Raw genomic sequence first — 15,804 nt, forward strand, 5'->3', positions numbered from 1 at the left:
GTGGGGTGGTAGGTAATGGTGAAGCCAGAGAACACTAGCAGCTGCTCAGTCTCATCTCTCAGGTTCATTGAGCTGCCAGAGTCACTCTGCTATCCTTTGAGGAGGGAGAGTTAATTTTCTGTAACATAGGAGTGTGAAGGGGGTGTGTCAGCAGTAGAACAGGTCATGTGTTTGCATTCATTTGCATCAGATTTTCATAACTGAAAAACAAAACCGAGGCACTGCCTGCCAAATGTGAGTTGGTTAGTACCCATGCTGACATGATGCTGGATAGCTTTCAAAGCAATGCATAGTTCTCAGTTCTGTTTTTCTTTCACCTGCTGCCATTACAAAAACCCTGCAATTGATCAACAAATGAACTGTCTAACAAATGATTCAATAATAACCTTAATAAATAGAAGAAGAATGTGTAAAAGTTAAGTGGTGATAGATTTCTAACGCAGTCTGTCTCAGCATTACCACATGCCCACTGATACAAAAAAAAAAAAATCAATGTGCAAAGTAGATTAAACACATAAATTATGGTTATGTAGAAACCATTATCCCTTTAGGAAACAAGAAATTGGCAATTTTGTGGTTGAGTTAGCACAAGGAGGTAACTTGATCAAAATGTTCTATGAACAAGTGAAGTTTTTAAAGGAAAATTACTGCAAATTATATGCATGAATATATTATATATTTTGAAAAAAATCATTATTCTTTGAAATAACAGGAAAAATATAACTACCTCTATAAGCTATAGTACAGAAATTACGCAATACCTGTCCCACTTTTAAAGTAGCAACCTGTAGCATTTAGATGAATTTTTCCCTTCTCAAACCACTTAAGCATGATCTAGTTGTTCTTCTGGCTGTCTTTGTGAGTGGTAGTGGCTCTGCATTGTAGAAAAACTGTTTTAGATGTTGAACTCTTCATTATGTTTTTATGGATGTGCAGTTGAGGTTTCAGAGGTTTTTTGGGGAAGCCTGTCATTCCTCTGTTAGTGAAACTTCCTCCCTTGAAGAAAAAAGTGAAGGCTTTTCTTTCTGGACCAGCCTTGCTTCATTCTTAAACACTACTGAAGAAAAGAAATAGAGATTCTAATTGTCATGTATTCACTTCTTTTTCATAGACAAATCAGAAGAAATGTGGAAGGATTTTAAAGAGAGAGAATGCATACTGGAACTGCTGTTTCTAATTTCACAAGCTAAAGAATAATAAATAATACACAAATATCTGTAAAGCTCCACAGAGGTTTTCCTGGCTTGATGTGCATTTTCCTGTGAACTAAAGGTTGTAGTTTAGAATTGCTGACAAGTTGCTTACACATTACTGAGTTGTTCCCTAAATACTTCAGTCTTTGCTCAAGTAGTTTGTTTTACTCAAATAATAATCTAGTTCACACTCCTTAATGTATTCATCAATTTGTGGATTAACTTGTGTGAGTAAATCTGATAGCATAAGGTGAGAATAGTATTACCAAACTTGAGTAATTTCATGTGAATAGGGAATGTCTTTTTTAAGTTTTTAGTTTCCAAGTATGTTTTCATAACATACAAGGAAAGGCAGCGTTTTCATTTTCTTTGCTATGCTATTTTTAAATGTTTACCAGGATGTATTTGAGTGATTTAATAGGCAATTCTAGTTGGATTTTTTTCCTCTTCGTGTTTCAGCACAAAACAGTGTTTGAACAACAGATATATTAATAGAATGGCAGTTTCCAAATAGATTTCATTATTACCCAATTTTCATGGATTATATGGGTGTGCCTGGTAGGAATCAGAATTTAATACTTTGGGTTATCTTTGTTAATGATTTGTGATGTTAATTTGTTTTTAATTTAAAGCAAACTTTTGAATCAAGAAATCAACATACATGCTTTTAATGCATCTGACTTCTGTGACACTTTGTTGCTTTATTATCTTCATTTCACTGAATAGCATAGCATGAGCTTTGATTCAATAGAAAGGAAACGTTTATTTAAACAAAGATGTTTGTAGACATTCATTTCCATTTCTCACTTGTTTTCATAGTTGCAAACTGAAAGTTTACTAGAAGATGTGCTTCTTAAATCGAGGCAGATTAGATTAGACAGTGTTTTTCTTGTTTTGCTGTTTGTCTTGCACTCTTCCAGAAGGAAAGTGCTTAGAGTAGGTTTAATATACCAGCCTGGTATTTTTCAGTCTTGTTAAATCATAATCGTCAGTTTCTCTGGGATATTTGAGAAATTAAGCACGTTAAACGTGAAACTAGCGTTTATTATATTCATTTTCGTTATGAAACACTTGAATGCCTGAGAACTTGACCTACTCTCACTGCAAGGTGGCGTAATGCAATCTTTAAAGTTTGATAATCAGAGGTCTAGTTGGATATGGCCAAAATTATAACACTTAAACAACTATTTATTTTCCTACTTAGTGCTGCTACTTATTTTTAAAAAATCCCAAACAACAAACAGAAGAACAAAATTCCTTTAAAAAGTTTCATTTTTCTGCGAAGACAAGTAACTACCATAGGAGTTCTCAAGCATTAGGAGATTCTTCAGTTTATAATTGACTTATGATAAAGCGGATGAAATTGATTTAATTTTTAATGTGCCCGTTAATATTGAGTATGATCTATGGGAAATTAAGCAATTAAGTAAAATTTGAATGGATTGACTGCTTTGTAGGTGAGATGTGATTGTTATATTTGTTCCCATGCTATGATGAAATACTGTTTCTTAAAGACCTGGGACTGTTTTGGTCTCTTTGTTCGTGGACACACAATTAAGCAGGAGGAAAAAAGTAAATACTGCAAAGCTCTTTCATTCACAGCTTCCTTTTTCTCTTATGCTGAATAGGGTCTTCAGTATGGGGAAATTTGAATTCTTAATTAAAAATTAAAATGTGACATATATGCATACACTTCAGTATCTTCTGAATGTTAAATGTTGCCTTTTGCAACTCTAGCTAATATAAATATTAAATGAAAAATGTTTGTAAAGAATGATTAGAATATACATCCATTCTAAATTCCAGAATTGCTGACCAAGTTTATTTTTTTTTTTTCACTTTGTACAGATGGAAAATAGTTGATTGCTAGAATTCAGTTAGAATCATAGGGTGGGCTTTTAGCACAGATGTGGATTCACTTAGGTATAACCTTGCTTCTGTTTCTGAATGTTTCATAGTTGAACCAATCTATTACAGTTTTGAAGAAAAAATGTTGTTTAAGATACGGAAGTCAATAATTTGAAGTTGTTTTTTCTCCCTGAAGTTAGTTGCATTATTTAAGACAAAGCAGGAGTGAAGTTCCTTGAGCAGTTCCTGTATGTACACCGTCCTCTTTTACTCTTCCTCATATGCCAAAACCCAAGAGGATGTTGTTACTGCAGGTATTAGCTGTTCATAACTTCTAGGGTGTATGAGAACCATCTCTACACATGCTCTGTGTAGCTTCATCACTAGCCAGAGCTAAATCATTCCTATTACTAGTTCTGTATTTAAATAGACATGAATATTTATATCAAATTTATATATTTGGGTAAGTGAAAAGACCTTGGTTTTTATGTTTCCATTAATGTTAAAATTTCAGATTATCATGTTTTATGTTTGCTCTTTTCTGCTATTGTCACTTCTTCTAGGGCATCACATAAGGTTAATAATTCACAGTTTTACAGGTTTAGACAAAAAGTCTAAATGGACTAAATTTAAATAATGTAGATTAATTATTGATTGATATTAAAAGCTTGGCACAGATAATTTGCAAAATGTAAATTAAAATATTATCTTAGAAATTATGTTAACTCAGATGACTATTAGAGCCTAAGACATGGAATGAAGTGTAGAGGAGAAATTATTACACTGAACAGTGTGAACAGTGTCTTTCCAGTCTAACAGATGGAAAGATGAACTGAATCATCCTTTTATGCATCCTTTCATTTTCTGAGCTTCAGAATGGTTGGGAATAAATAACTTTGTGGCAGGAAATTGTTATCGATAGGTCAAATGGTCATTTGATGTAATGCTCTGTTATGGGAGATTAGAGTGAAAACAAAAATCCCTGTAGATTATATGGAACATGCAGTTATGGAAAACTGGATGCTCATTTACTGCAGAAGAAAAATAAGGTTATGTTTTCACAAATTAATTTAAAAAATTATATGTAAGTCTGTGTTTTTCTTCCAAGGGTTAATGCCTACAGACTGACTAGTCAGTTTCATTGGAACTTCTAAAGTATTTTCTCTTTGTAAAAAAGAAAGAGTAGTAGTAATAGAGAAATTTCAGAATTTAGCATATATGCTAGCCAAGTGTAAAAGTTGAGTGAACCTGAGAATAGTTTTAGCAGCTTTATTTGAAAATGATGGAATATTTTGTGACTTTTGTTGATTTATGGATCAATAAGTATTAATAAATGATTTTTCACTAAATACTAGGGTAAAATGAATTGACTCACAGCAGCGATAGTTTCTTTTCTTATGGAAATACTGCATATATTTTCTTTCTTTGTTTCACAGAATATGTTGTGCTCAGTTGAATTACATGCTTTTTATGAATTCTAAATAGATTTAATTTTTTTCCTCAGTTTTATTCTGCTCAGAGGAAATTCTGTTTGCTGCTGTTTCCATCCCTGTGGTAGGATGATTCTGCAACAAACCACAGCAGCTTGAAAGTGATGCAATTTCTGAGGAAAATAAATACCTATCTCAATTACGAATCTACATAGCAGTGTTATATTAATATTCTGCATTAATCAGAACTGATGCAAATTCTTGAAAACAAAAAAGGGCTCGAGTGAAGTATTGGAGTTAGTTGCTACTTAAGCTAATGTTTAAATGCATCTGGAGGGAAGAATATTCTGACTTATATTGTGTTTGGTGAAAAGGACAAACATCATCTTTCCATTGGTTTCTTTCATTTACAAAAGTATGAAAGTAGAACTTTTTTATGAAGCAACTTTGCATTTATAAGCATAGTGTTGTTTTTTTTTCATGTTCACATGTACTGTAATTGTAATTAGCTTCCTAAATTCTGATTAATAGAGGTTGTGGTTTTATAAAATGTTAGTTCGAATTCCTTTTTTTAAGTAGCTTTTGTGTCACTCAACAAAACTGCAAAGAGAACACATGTTGAACTTTAAATGTTTTTTTACCTAAAGTCCTTTATAGATAGGCTATAAAAGCACATTTTGTAACATAATAAATTGTATGGAAAGGGACCAAATGTTTTTCTAGTAGAAAAAAATGCATTTTAGTTATCTGTGTAGTATGTTTATATGCATATGGCATATTTTTAATCCTAGTTATTTACCTAACTTTTCTTTCAGTTCCTGTGTCATATGTTAAATTTTAACACTTCAGTGAGGACTGTGTTGACTCTGGAAAAATTTCTTGCTGTTTAGAGTCAATAGCCTTAAAAAAAAAAGTTAAAACTAGAAACATGCCTCAGTTCCACATTTGACTCTGGTGATTTTTGTTCATAGGTGGTATGAAATAAAATGGTCCTTTCCCTTTGTTACAGTAATTTCTAGAGACATATTTTTTGTAAAAAACTTCCTTTTCCCACCCGAAAGCTATATACATGCAGACTGCATGTAAATCACCTCTATGAAATGTGAGTCTCACAGTAAGATGCAGAGAACCAGAGGGCTGGGGAAAAAAAAACCCAAAAAACAACCTCCCCTCCTGTTCCATAAAAATAGTTTCTTTGTGGGGTTTGTCTCCCTGAGAAACTTCCTGATACTTGCATACTCTGTCATGTGTAATTGGATTGTAGCTCTTTCTGAATACTGTTTTCTCCTCTTGACAGCATGGGGTAACCTTGGAAATGTTCTCAAGAGCCAGAGCAAGATTTCTGAAGCTGAAAGCGCCTATAGAAATGCCTTGTACTACCGCAGCAACATGGCTGATATGCTTTATAATTTGTAAGTATGTGTGGCTTTCCTGGGGTTGAATTGTCTTTGAAACCTGTTGTGAATAGAGCTACTGATTTAGTTGCTGGAAATGGAGACAATCTTATTTGTTGCTTTGTAATAGTTATTTCATTAATTGTGCTCCTTAAACTATGGGGTGGACAGGATTTTTTTCTTGGTCAATATTATCGTATATACACATAATGGGTATGGACAAGGTAAGCTTACAAATCTATTTGCTTCAAAAGAAGAAAAAAAAAACCCCTACACTAAACAGAGTACCAGTAGATGAGTTGGTGAGCTGTAGCCCTCCATCTGTTTGAGACTCAATTAAACTGCAAGGTGTTATTAAGACTTCTTTTTTAAGTCTGGATAACACTTGTTGGGCAGAGTGGGTGTAAGCCCTTCCACGCATAGACTAATACCCTTCTGTCAGCTCCAGTGGTCTGAAATGTTAGAACAGCAAATTACTTTTCTCCTGTGACTGACTTCAGAGCAGCATAGGTTAAATAAAGTTTAATTACTTGAACCCTGTTGTAGGTGAGTAAGAGTAACATGAGCATCAAAATAATTATTCATCAGGGGAAAAGGTTTCCCATCTCAATAATGTTCCAGATCATGAGGACAGAAGCGAGCATTGTGCCAAGCTCTGCCCTGAGGTGGGATGGTGCTGTGTGTCCCAGCAGGGAGGGACAGATTCCCTGGCTGTCCCAGCTGGGTGTCACACCTGTGCCCTGCTCAGCGCTGCTTGTCCTGCTGGCCCTCGCCCTTCCTCCCCTGCTGCCTGACCCAGCCAGCACAACAAGCTGGTCACCTCCACCAGCCACATGCTCTTGTTTTGTGATGTGTGTGGAGTACAAAACCCAGGTGACTGCTGTTCCATATGTAGCCGTTTGAAAATAATATCCTGCATGCAGCAGCAAAGTGTGACTGTCAGATAAACAAAATGTGCAACAACTGCATTCAAATAGTAAGCCTCTTCAAATCAATCAATCAATCAAAAAATAATGTTCTTCCTGTGAGTTCAGTTTAAAATGACTGCTTATAATATGTGAAAAAGAAGTTTATCATAATAGTTTTTTAATAAGTTTTTCCTTGTTTAAAAAGGAAGTTGACTATTTCTTTAATTTGCCTTTCAGTTAAGCAAATGAATTGATTTACTGAAACTCAAAATAATTTAATGATAGCATTTTTGTTCCAAAATCAAATCCATTTTTCATATTATGTGTATTTTTACTAATCATTTAGTTACACAAATACATGTATGCACAGAAATTCCCTCTGTGTTAGGCACACATTTAAACACACATCTCTGCTCACATTTAAAAAATAACTTCTGAACTGAGCAGGAGATTGTTGAAAATAAGTGACAAGATTAATACATGTATATTTCCTATATGCTATTCGTTTTGAAGGTGAAAATTATAACTATTAAATTTTTTGTAAGCCTGTACAGTACTTTTGTCTCTTACTATGTTGTAGAGAGAAGCTGAAGTTAATAGCAGGGTAAGAAAAGTAAAGGGGGTTGGATGATCAAGACAGGGACATAAAAGAAATCAGATTTCAGTCTTTTTGCTGTTCTCAGAATAAGCTGCTAGTCTTCCAGTTTTCCATTGATACACAAAATATATGTCTATAAACCTTCATCTCTGTTGAACAAGAAAGTTTTTGAAATTCTACTGAATTTGTGTGGAAGGATTTTATCTAAAATTTGGTTGGAACATATATGGCATAAGAAGTAAAGTTTAATTCTTAGCCTTTCTACTACTGCATTGAATGCAATAGAATCCTATATTTTTTAAACAAGCTTTACAAAACCTTCAGTTATTCAACAGTAGTTGAAAAAGCTTGCATCGTTTTTTCTTTTCATAGGCTTTATCAGTGTTGGATGCTTCAATATCCAGCATGAAAAATAGATGGTAAATGAAGTGTCCTTTGATACTACACAAATGAAACAATTCTTTTAAGCACAAACCCTCAAGAGCTCCTTTGCAAGTTAAACCCATGCTTGGCATGTAGTTCTTTGGGAGCCTTTTACAAAAATCTTCTGTAATGGAAAATGTGTCGTATATGTGCTTACAAGAGGCCAGCCAGTTTTGCTGTTTCTGGTTTTCAGTATGTGCCTTTGAAACTAAAACAATCACTCCACAGAACTTCTGGAAAAAAAAGTATCTTTACAGTTAATTAGAAGCACTGTATACCTTTCACATATTTGTTATTGTTTCTAAGCACCTATGCCTCAGTATTTGATACAAATTAATTGGCATGTGCACCTCAGTGTTCACTCATAGCAGTAACAAATTGAAGTGCTCTCTTCTAAAGAACAAATTATTGAGATTTAACTCACAATTTTAATGGATAACAAAGAGAGAAACTACGTAAGCAGAAGTGCTTGATCTCTTTCTTTATTTTTCTATAAATTGAATAGCCATAGAATTTAACAGACTAGATAAATGGCTGAATTCAATGCTGTATTTTTGGTTTTTGACTTATACCCTATGGCTCTGAGTTACAGCTGCTTTTGCCATTTAAAAATTTTTAAACTGCATTAATGCATAACTACATAATCTACATTTAAAGGTTTGCCTGGTTATGAACGTGTTATATTTGTGTTCTCAAAGCTATGTAGCTCAGCTGATTTGAACTAAATTTCATAGGGTAGTAAATCAGCATAAAATGACTTATCTTTCTCTGCTTTTTTTTTTTTTTTTTAACTGAGGAAACCATCCATTTTAATTCTGTGAAGTACCAAGGACAGAGCTGTAGAGAAATAGTTTATTCTTTCAAACAAAGCCATATTCAGGAGATTAAAAACAAACTATTTTAGTTTTCTTTGGCTTTTCAGTCTTTGTTGCCTTATGATTGTAACCTTTAGCTTTAGCTTGTGGGGTTTTGTGTATTGCTTCAAATTGCTTATAATTAGTGTCTAAAGTAAAATTGTTTATCTGTTAAAAGACAGTTTTGCATATAGTGTTTCACTTGTGTTTAGGCCTGGCTGTGCTTAGAGCATTTTTTTGTCATCCACATAGTAATCTCTGATACCTTGATTTTCTCATGTGATTATAAGGATGTTCTCAATCTGACATAGATATCAAATATTCCTTTAAAATTATACTAATAATTTCAAATGTTGTAATTTTGGAGTGTACAGTGCCCTATAAAAGATGAATTTCTAGCAATCAGCCATCCCCTTGCTCCTCTCCTGAAGTATCTCATTTTCTCTTTACTGATATAGCACTGTGAGTACAAGTTTGTTATTCAAATAATTTAACTTCTTTGAATAATGTTGGATTATGAATTTCTATAAACACTACATTGGAAAACTTAGGGTATTATATCAATAATGCTGAATCAATAATTTTTAATGCTTCTGTTAGAAATGTCAACCACTACTGAAGACTTCCTATCCTAGAAAGGGTAGGATTGCAGTGTTTTAGAAGCAAAGTTAAACTGTGCATCCTTAGGTGAAAATCAATATAAGTAAAATTCTTCCTTGTCTGTTGTTGTTAGGCTTTATATGTTGGAAAATGTGCTCCCTGCCTTTTAAGGGTGCTGGCATAAGAATCTCCGTATCAGAAACCAAAAACTCTAAAAGCAGTATGACCTAAAAACCTGTGCTGAACTGTGGTTGAACCTTCCCCAAAGTTCCTGCAGCAATCACCTAGTAGGAAACAGGTCAAGGTTATGGTTCCTCTTCCTTGATAGCCCAGAAGTTTTTATCATTCAGGATGTTGAGTTAAAAAGCAAAGAGGATGTGTCATCTGATGTCTAAGTACTAAAATCTCCTGTTTTTCTCAGCTGTGAATGCAAACTTGTTGCAAACCTGTTTGGAATTAATCTCTGCTTTGCCAGCTAGTTCTTCCTCTGTCAAAGACAGCAGCTAAAATTTATGTCTTGCTGTAACCAAAGATGTCTTGATAAAACCCTGCTGTGTTTTGAGTCCAGCTCTTGAGGTGGCACCCAAAGGTCACTTAGGTGACTGGTGGTTTCCTGCAGTGCAAAACTCTGCTCTGGGGCACTTTGTAGGCTCTATATGAAGTGCAGATAGTTTTCAAAGTCATATTGAGAGGTGAAAGACATTCAGTGACCTAGCTATTCAGTTACATGTGTCATTATTTGAAATTGTGGGCACTAACAGTCCTTACATAAACTTCCACCATTTTATAAAATTAGGAAAGTAATGGTTTGTGTCTGCCATTCAATTTCAAGAAAGACCCCTCTTGTAGGAAGTTCTTTCCAGCTCTCTATCTATATTGACTGCTGGGGCACATGAGAGGGAATAGGCATCTGGTTTGAGGACTGCAGACACAGCACAGCACTGCCCATTGTCCAGAGCAGTGAGAAAGACAGGAGCAATGCTCATAGCAGCCCTCCCTCTGACAAGGAAATAGAGGTTGTGCAAATTGGTAGGGTTCTGAAAGGGCAGTATTCTCAACCAAACTATACCAGTAAGAGGAAAAAAATGGGACTGTATTTGCTGACCAGTTTTCTTGCATTTGGGAAGCTCTTCCCCAGATCTGGGAGAATGTAACAGTTTTGCTGTGTTGTCTGAAAGACTAGAGGTTGTTTTGGGGATGATTGCTTAGTTTTGGTTTTTGGGGTTTTTTCACTACTGGAGTGATAGATTGCTTAGTGACTTCTGCAAAGGAAATGGTTATTTTCTGTATTTTTGAGTTCTTATTGATTAAAAATGTATGTTTTGTGGTAACATCCTTACTTACCTTTCTACCCACTTGCAAATGACGGTGAAAGAATTGCCTTAGGCAAAGCAGATCTGCTCTTGCTGTGTGACTGGAGCCACATCTGTGTGGGGAATAAAAGAGGATTTTCTTCAATTCCTTTCTTAGTTTGCCAGTGCAGCATCTAAGTACATATAGTCCTTTGTAGATAATCCTACCTGAAATCAATGGGATGAATGTGGCTTGAGGCATGGAAGAACCCCAGTCATGGCAAAGTAATAGCTAACAGGCCCTTTATTAGTTGTTATAAACCAGTAAACAAAATTGATTAAACTGTTTCAATGTTGTACCTGGGTCGAAAATGTTATAAATATTTCACCAACGCGTGTGTTTACTTTGACAGTTGCTGTTCCTGTGTATTGTACTTGGCCAATTTATGGCAGTTTTAGTCACTGAGGAGTTTGCTTTGTAAGCAGACGGGTTGACTAGAATAGGGCTACCAACAGGAAGAAATTCTTACGAAACTTGAGAAAGACCATAGACCATCTACTGCTTATTTGTATTCTGTGACTGCCTTCTGGTCTCCGAAAACATTTTTGTGCCAGTAGTATTAGTGACTTTCAGTCAAAACTAAAGCAGATGCGGAAGACAGGAAGATTTTTCGTTGTTGGTGAAGCAAGATAGTTGGCAGCTTAAAGAATTCAGGAAGGTTGCAAACAACTCATCTGGGGAGAAGTGTTTTCCTGCATGAACAAAATGAGCAATTCTATCTACTGAAATGATGTGCATAATTTCCAGATATTCAGAACTTGCTTTTCATTTTTTTTCTCTTTAGTCTTCTTCCTATTTTAAAAAAACACAATTGTGAGCAACTTCCTGAGTCACTTGTAGAAGTCTGCTATTCCTGCAAGCAGTCAGCACATATCCTCCATTTCATAAATGATTAGAAGTAATTCAGGCAAAAAAAAAATTCTTATTGTAAGGTTCCAGAATCTTGCTACTAATGATAGTTAAAACTTGCCTCCTAATTAATCCTAAATTAATTCAGGGACAGTTTATAACTTTCCACTGTGTGTCCTGTGGTTTAAGTAGCTTTTTCTTTTCCAAATACATTTATCTTTATGTATGTCACAGAATCAAAGAAATATTGGAAGGGACCACAGTGGGTCATCTGGCCCAACGTCGCTGCTCAAGCAGGGTCAGCCCAGAGCACATGGCACAGGATTGTGTCCATAGGATTTCTGAATATCTCCAGTGAGGGAGACTCCACAACCTCTCTGGACAATCTGTTCCACTGTGTGGTCATCCACACAGTGAAGAAGACCTTCCTCATGTTCGTTTATTCTTTTATGGTACTTGTCTTACTAAAGAAGCCACATTTTTTCCAGTTACGTCAGTAAACTGTCTTTGCACAGAAGTTGCATGTTTCATTTAACATTCTCATTTGTCTGCCTTACAACTGGGAAGGTGAGCTAGAGAGAATAAAACGTCTTGGAAGTATCAACTTGAAGCAACTGTTCCTGCTTTTTGGGTTTTTTTGGTGGGGGAATTTTGGCAGTTAGACTTTTTAATTTAGATTGTTTGGCACTTTTAGTAACTGTAGAAAGTTAAAAGTGCCAGAAAGACTTTAAGGTCTTCATCCAAGTTTATCACTTGAACTTACTCTTTTGTATCAAGCATCCTTACTTCAAGGATGTTCTTTCCTTTGTTCATCCTTGAGTAAGGAAAAGGAAGGCTTTATGTGTTTGTAACCACACAAGTTAGGTGCATACTCAACATGTGTCAGCTGCTCTGCTCCACCTCTGGCTTATGTCCAACACTTCTCACTGTATTGATGCCTTTGTGGTCTTTCTGCTCCTTCTCCCCTTTGCCAAAAATCTCCAAAGAGCAGTTATCATTTTGCAGTGTAAGCAAAGCAGTGAAAGGCATGTCAAGAACGGATCTGCTCCTGGCTCTAGTGGACAATTCCTTATACAGCCAATGCCCTGGCCACTGGGAAGGGTACTGGAATCTGCAGTGCCTGCAAGGGGAGGGATGTTCTTTCACTGCATCTAGAGAAGGCAGCTTTTTCCTGATTTTGTTTAATCTCAAACTAGAACTGGACACTCATAAATCTAGTAATATTTGTACTGCCAGAAGTAACAGTGAAAACTAGTGATCAATCAAGACAATATTCACAAGCAGAAGAGGCAGTTTCATGCCTTGGTAAGATTATATTCTTCCTCTCTTTCTTCTCACAAACTCAAGTACAAATAAAACACTAATTATTAGGTGGAATTCAGCACTCATTCCTTCATCTGAACTGCTTGGGTTATGTATATGAGAAAGAGAGGGGGAGGAGAGAGAGACACACACTGACAAACTGACAGTTAATGGAACAGCTTTTAAAAGAAAAACATCTTTTGGAAGAGAGGTTAAAAAAAAAACCACCTCAAAGTCTCACGTAATAAATCAAAAGTGTCAGTATTAGAGCAGGTAGTGAATGCAAAAGATTCATTTGTAATAATTGCAAATAAAACTTCTTTTAATCACGAAACCACAAATACTATACACTTACCAAAGTAATTTGTTTTGGTGAAGTTGACCAATTACTGTATTACTTCTCTCAGTGTCATATTATTTATTCCAGAACTAAAATAAGAATGGAATTTCTTAGATAAATGTTCTCAAAATTTTGTGTGAGAATGTTTTTGCTTTTTAAAAAATTAAGAAGCACCTTAAATGTCAGACCATGCATCTCATTTTTTTCCTGCAAATTCTCCTGCTATCAATAGCAAACAGGATCAAAGTACCATAATTAATCTTCCTTGAAGTAAGGACAGTGTATAAAAATCTTTAGAGTAAACAAAATGCAGCTTCTAGAACATTTAGAAAATGTTATTTCTATCCTGATGATCATACCTCTTGCCATTTGCAAGATACTTGACAGTAGTTACAAACTTTGGTACCATGCCAAAAAGTATCCTGAATGTATTCCCTCATTGTTTGCTTTACTGCAAGTACCTACTAAATGTAAGTTCTGTTAATATTCAAAATTATTTACTACCTAATCTGAAGTTATTTGGGAAACAGTTTCAAAGTGAGGGAATGTGATGCTGATAGGATAGTATAGAAGAAAAAGAGGATATATTCCTCAATTCTTTTAAATCCTAACCCACTGAGAAGAAGCAAACAACATAGATGGTGGCTACTTTAGGTAATTGCCCTTCTCTTTTCATCTCTTGAAGTTTACTGGTTTAATTCAAAAAGTGTTCCTGAGATGTTAGAGGGAAATAAAATCTTCTCTGATTTGAGACTGGAGATTAAAGAATACCAAGCTCTTTGCAGTTCAAAAGGCTAACAGCAGATAAAAGCATAGAGGAAGAAAAGAAAATTGCTGTAGGTTAGGGAAACTACAAATAAATATGATACTGCTTCCACCTTAGAAAAACAGCTGTGTTTTCCTGGATATTTTGAGCTATATGACAAAGAATGTTTACCCCTGGATACTGAGGTCTGAGTCTCCACTCTGAAATGACTAATTTTTAAGGATTTTTAAATTATTCTGGTTTTAATATATTTGTATATGCTCTTTTTCAGTCTTCTGAAACTTTGGAAAGCTGTAATGCTTTGGGCCTTCATTTAAGCATACAGTATACATTCATGTCAGTCATGTCCAGACCACTTCTCAGAAATTTGTGGGTGGTTGGTATAAATTGTTATTCACAAGGATGTTTGTCTTAAAAGCTAAATTAAAGCCCATCTATTATGAAGCTGGAAATATTCAGTATAATTTTTAGTATCTCTTCAGTTAGTAAATCTGTTCAGAGTGTAAAGAATGCAGGAGAAACCAGAACTGTTGCAAGTGCTTGCTTACCTGTACAGTGAATAATCTAGTGAAATTGCTCAACAAGGGGGCTCCTTAACATAACACATGAAGGGCTGGGTGCTTGACTTTATAAGGCATTTGAAAAAGACCTGCTTCTTTCAGCTCAAGACAAGAAGTCAGGCTAGTCATTAATGACTTACAGATATCTCCATCATATTCTATCCACTTTAAAAAATCTTGCATTCTAATATTTTCTCAACTTAGTAAATGAATCTCCTGGTTTCCAAAAAAGGCCAAACTATTCTGTTTCACATCTGCTTTGTTAAAGCCATATGAATGCACCTGATATCTATGAATCCATCTTTATACACGGAATAATTTTCACACTGAACTGTTAGTGAATGCTTATATCTCTGAAATACTAGTAAGCATATTTTTCTTTGTTAGCCAAGTTTTGTTTTCAGTATTTGTTTTCAAGTTACTCTTTGTAGTAACCTCACACCTCACTCTCTCTTTTCTTGTTTTTTTTTCTTTTTTTTTCCCTTATGCAGAGGATTACTACTTCAGGAAAACAGCAGGTTTTCAGAGGCATTGCATTACTATAAACTGGCAATTGGTAGCAGACCCACACTAGCTTGTAAGTATTTTAACTATACAAGCTTCTATAATACTGACTATAGTTTTTGTAGAAAATTTTCCTGCTCTTTTATAACGCTTTTTTTTTTTCCAGAAGCTTTTAAGTCAGAAAGCAAATGTTTATTAGTAAACAACTGCATTAAATGTGGTACAAGTAAGAAGCAGATAATATAGTAACGCTCAGAAGCATTACTAGAACTGAAAATGTTTCTAATCTGGGGTTTTAAGCCACAGATACTACTGCCCAAATTTTCAGGCTCCTGTTTTCTGTTTCTTACAGCCAGTCCCTGATGTTTATGTGAGTGAATAATACAAATATTTTTCAAGTCATTTCATTTTTTCTTTCTTGCCTGGGGAAAATGGAGAATAATCATTCAGGTGTTGCCAGTAATAGGTTCCAAAATTAAGTGGTGCTATTTAAGATGGCTGAGACTTTTGTGCCTTCGGTATTAATCTTCTCTGTATGTATATATGTTTTTATGTACATGTATATTTTTAGGAACACTTCCAAAATTGGTGCTATATGCTTTACACAGTCCTAAATAGAGGAACAAAATAGAACACCCTGCCTAACCAGTGATTCCTTCTCTCCTTACTCAGTCTTTATAGTTACCTTCTTTCCTTGTCTCTGAACTTCTGCCTTTTATATGCTCACGTATGTTACATGTTCACACACCAATGAGTGATCTATGTTATTCAAAAACCAAATTAGATCACCGCGAGATCTCTTCCAGGTATTACTTAGAAATGAAACAGTAGATATAGCATAATAGAACTCCATTAGAAGATAACATTTTTCCCCTCTTCACA

At 35.0% G+C, this 15,804-nt stretch overlaps 1 protein-coding gene across 1 annotated transcript in view; it reads left to right on the top strand.

The window, feature by feature from the left end:
• The window catches only part of TMTC2 (transmembrane O-mannosyltransferase targeting cadherins 2), a 233,093-nt gene that overhangs the window by 146,192 nt on the left and 71,097 nt on the right, over nt 1–15,804 (top strand). Inside the window, exons 4-5 of the mRNA XM_014888760.2 lie at nt 5,769–5,883; nt 14,910–14,995. Of these exons, the coding sequence (XP_014744246.1) occupies nt 5,769–5,883; nt 14,910–14,995 (201 nt within the window). The remainder of the gene's footprint in view (nt 1–5,768; nt 5,884–14,909; nt 14,996–15,804) is intronic.

This window comes from Sturnus vulgaris, chromosome 5, assembly GCF_052056855.1.
Source record: "Sturnus vulgaris isolate bStuVul1 chromosome 5, bStuVul1.hap1, whole genome shotgun sequence".
Classification (NCBI taxonomy): Eukaryota; Metazoa; Chordata; class Aves; order Passeriformes; family Sturnidae; genus Sturnus; species Sturnus vulgaris.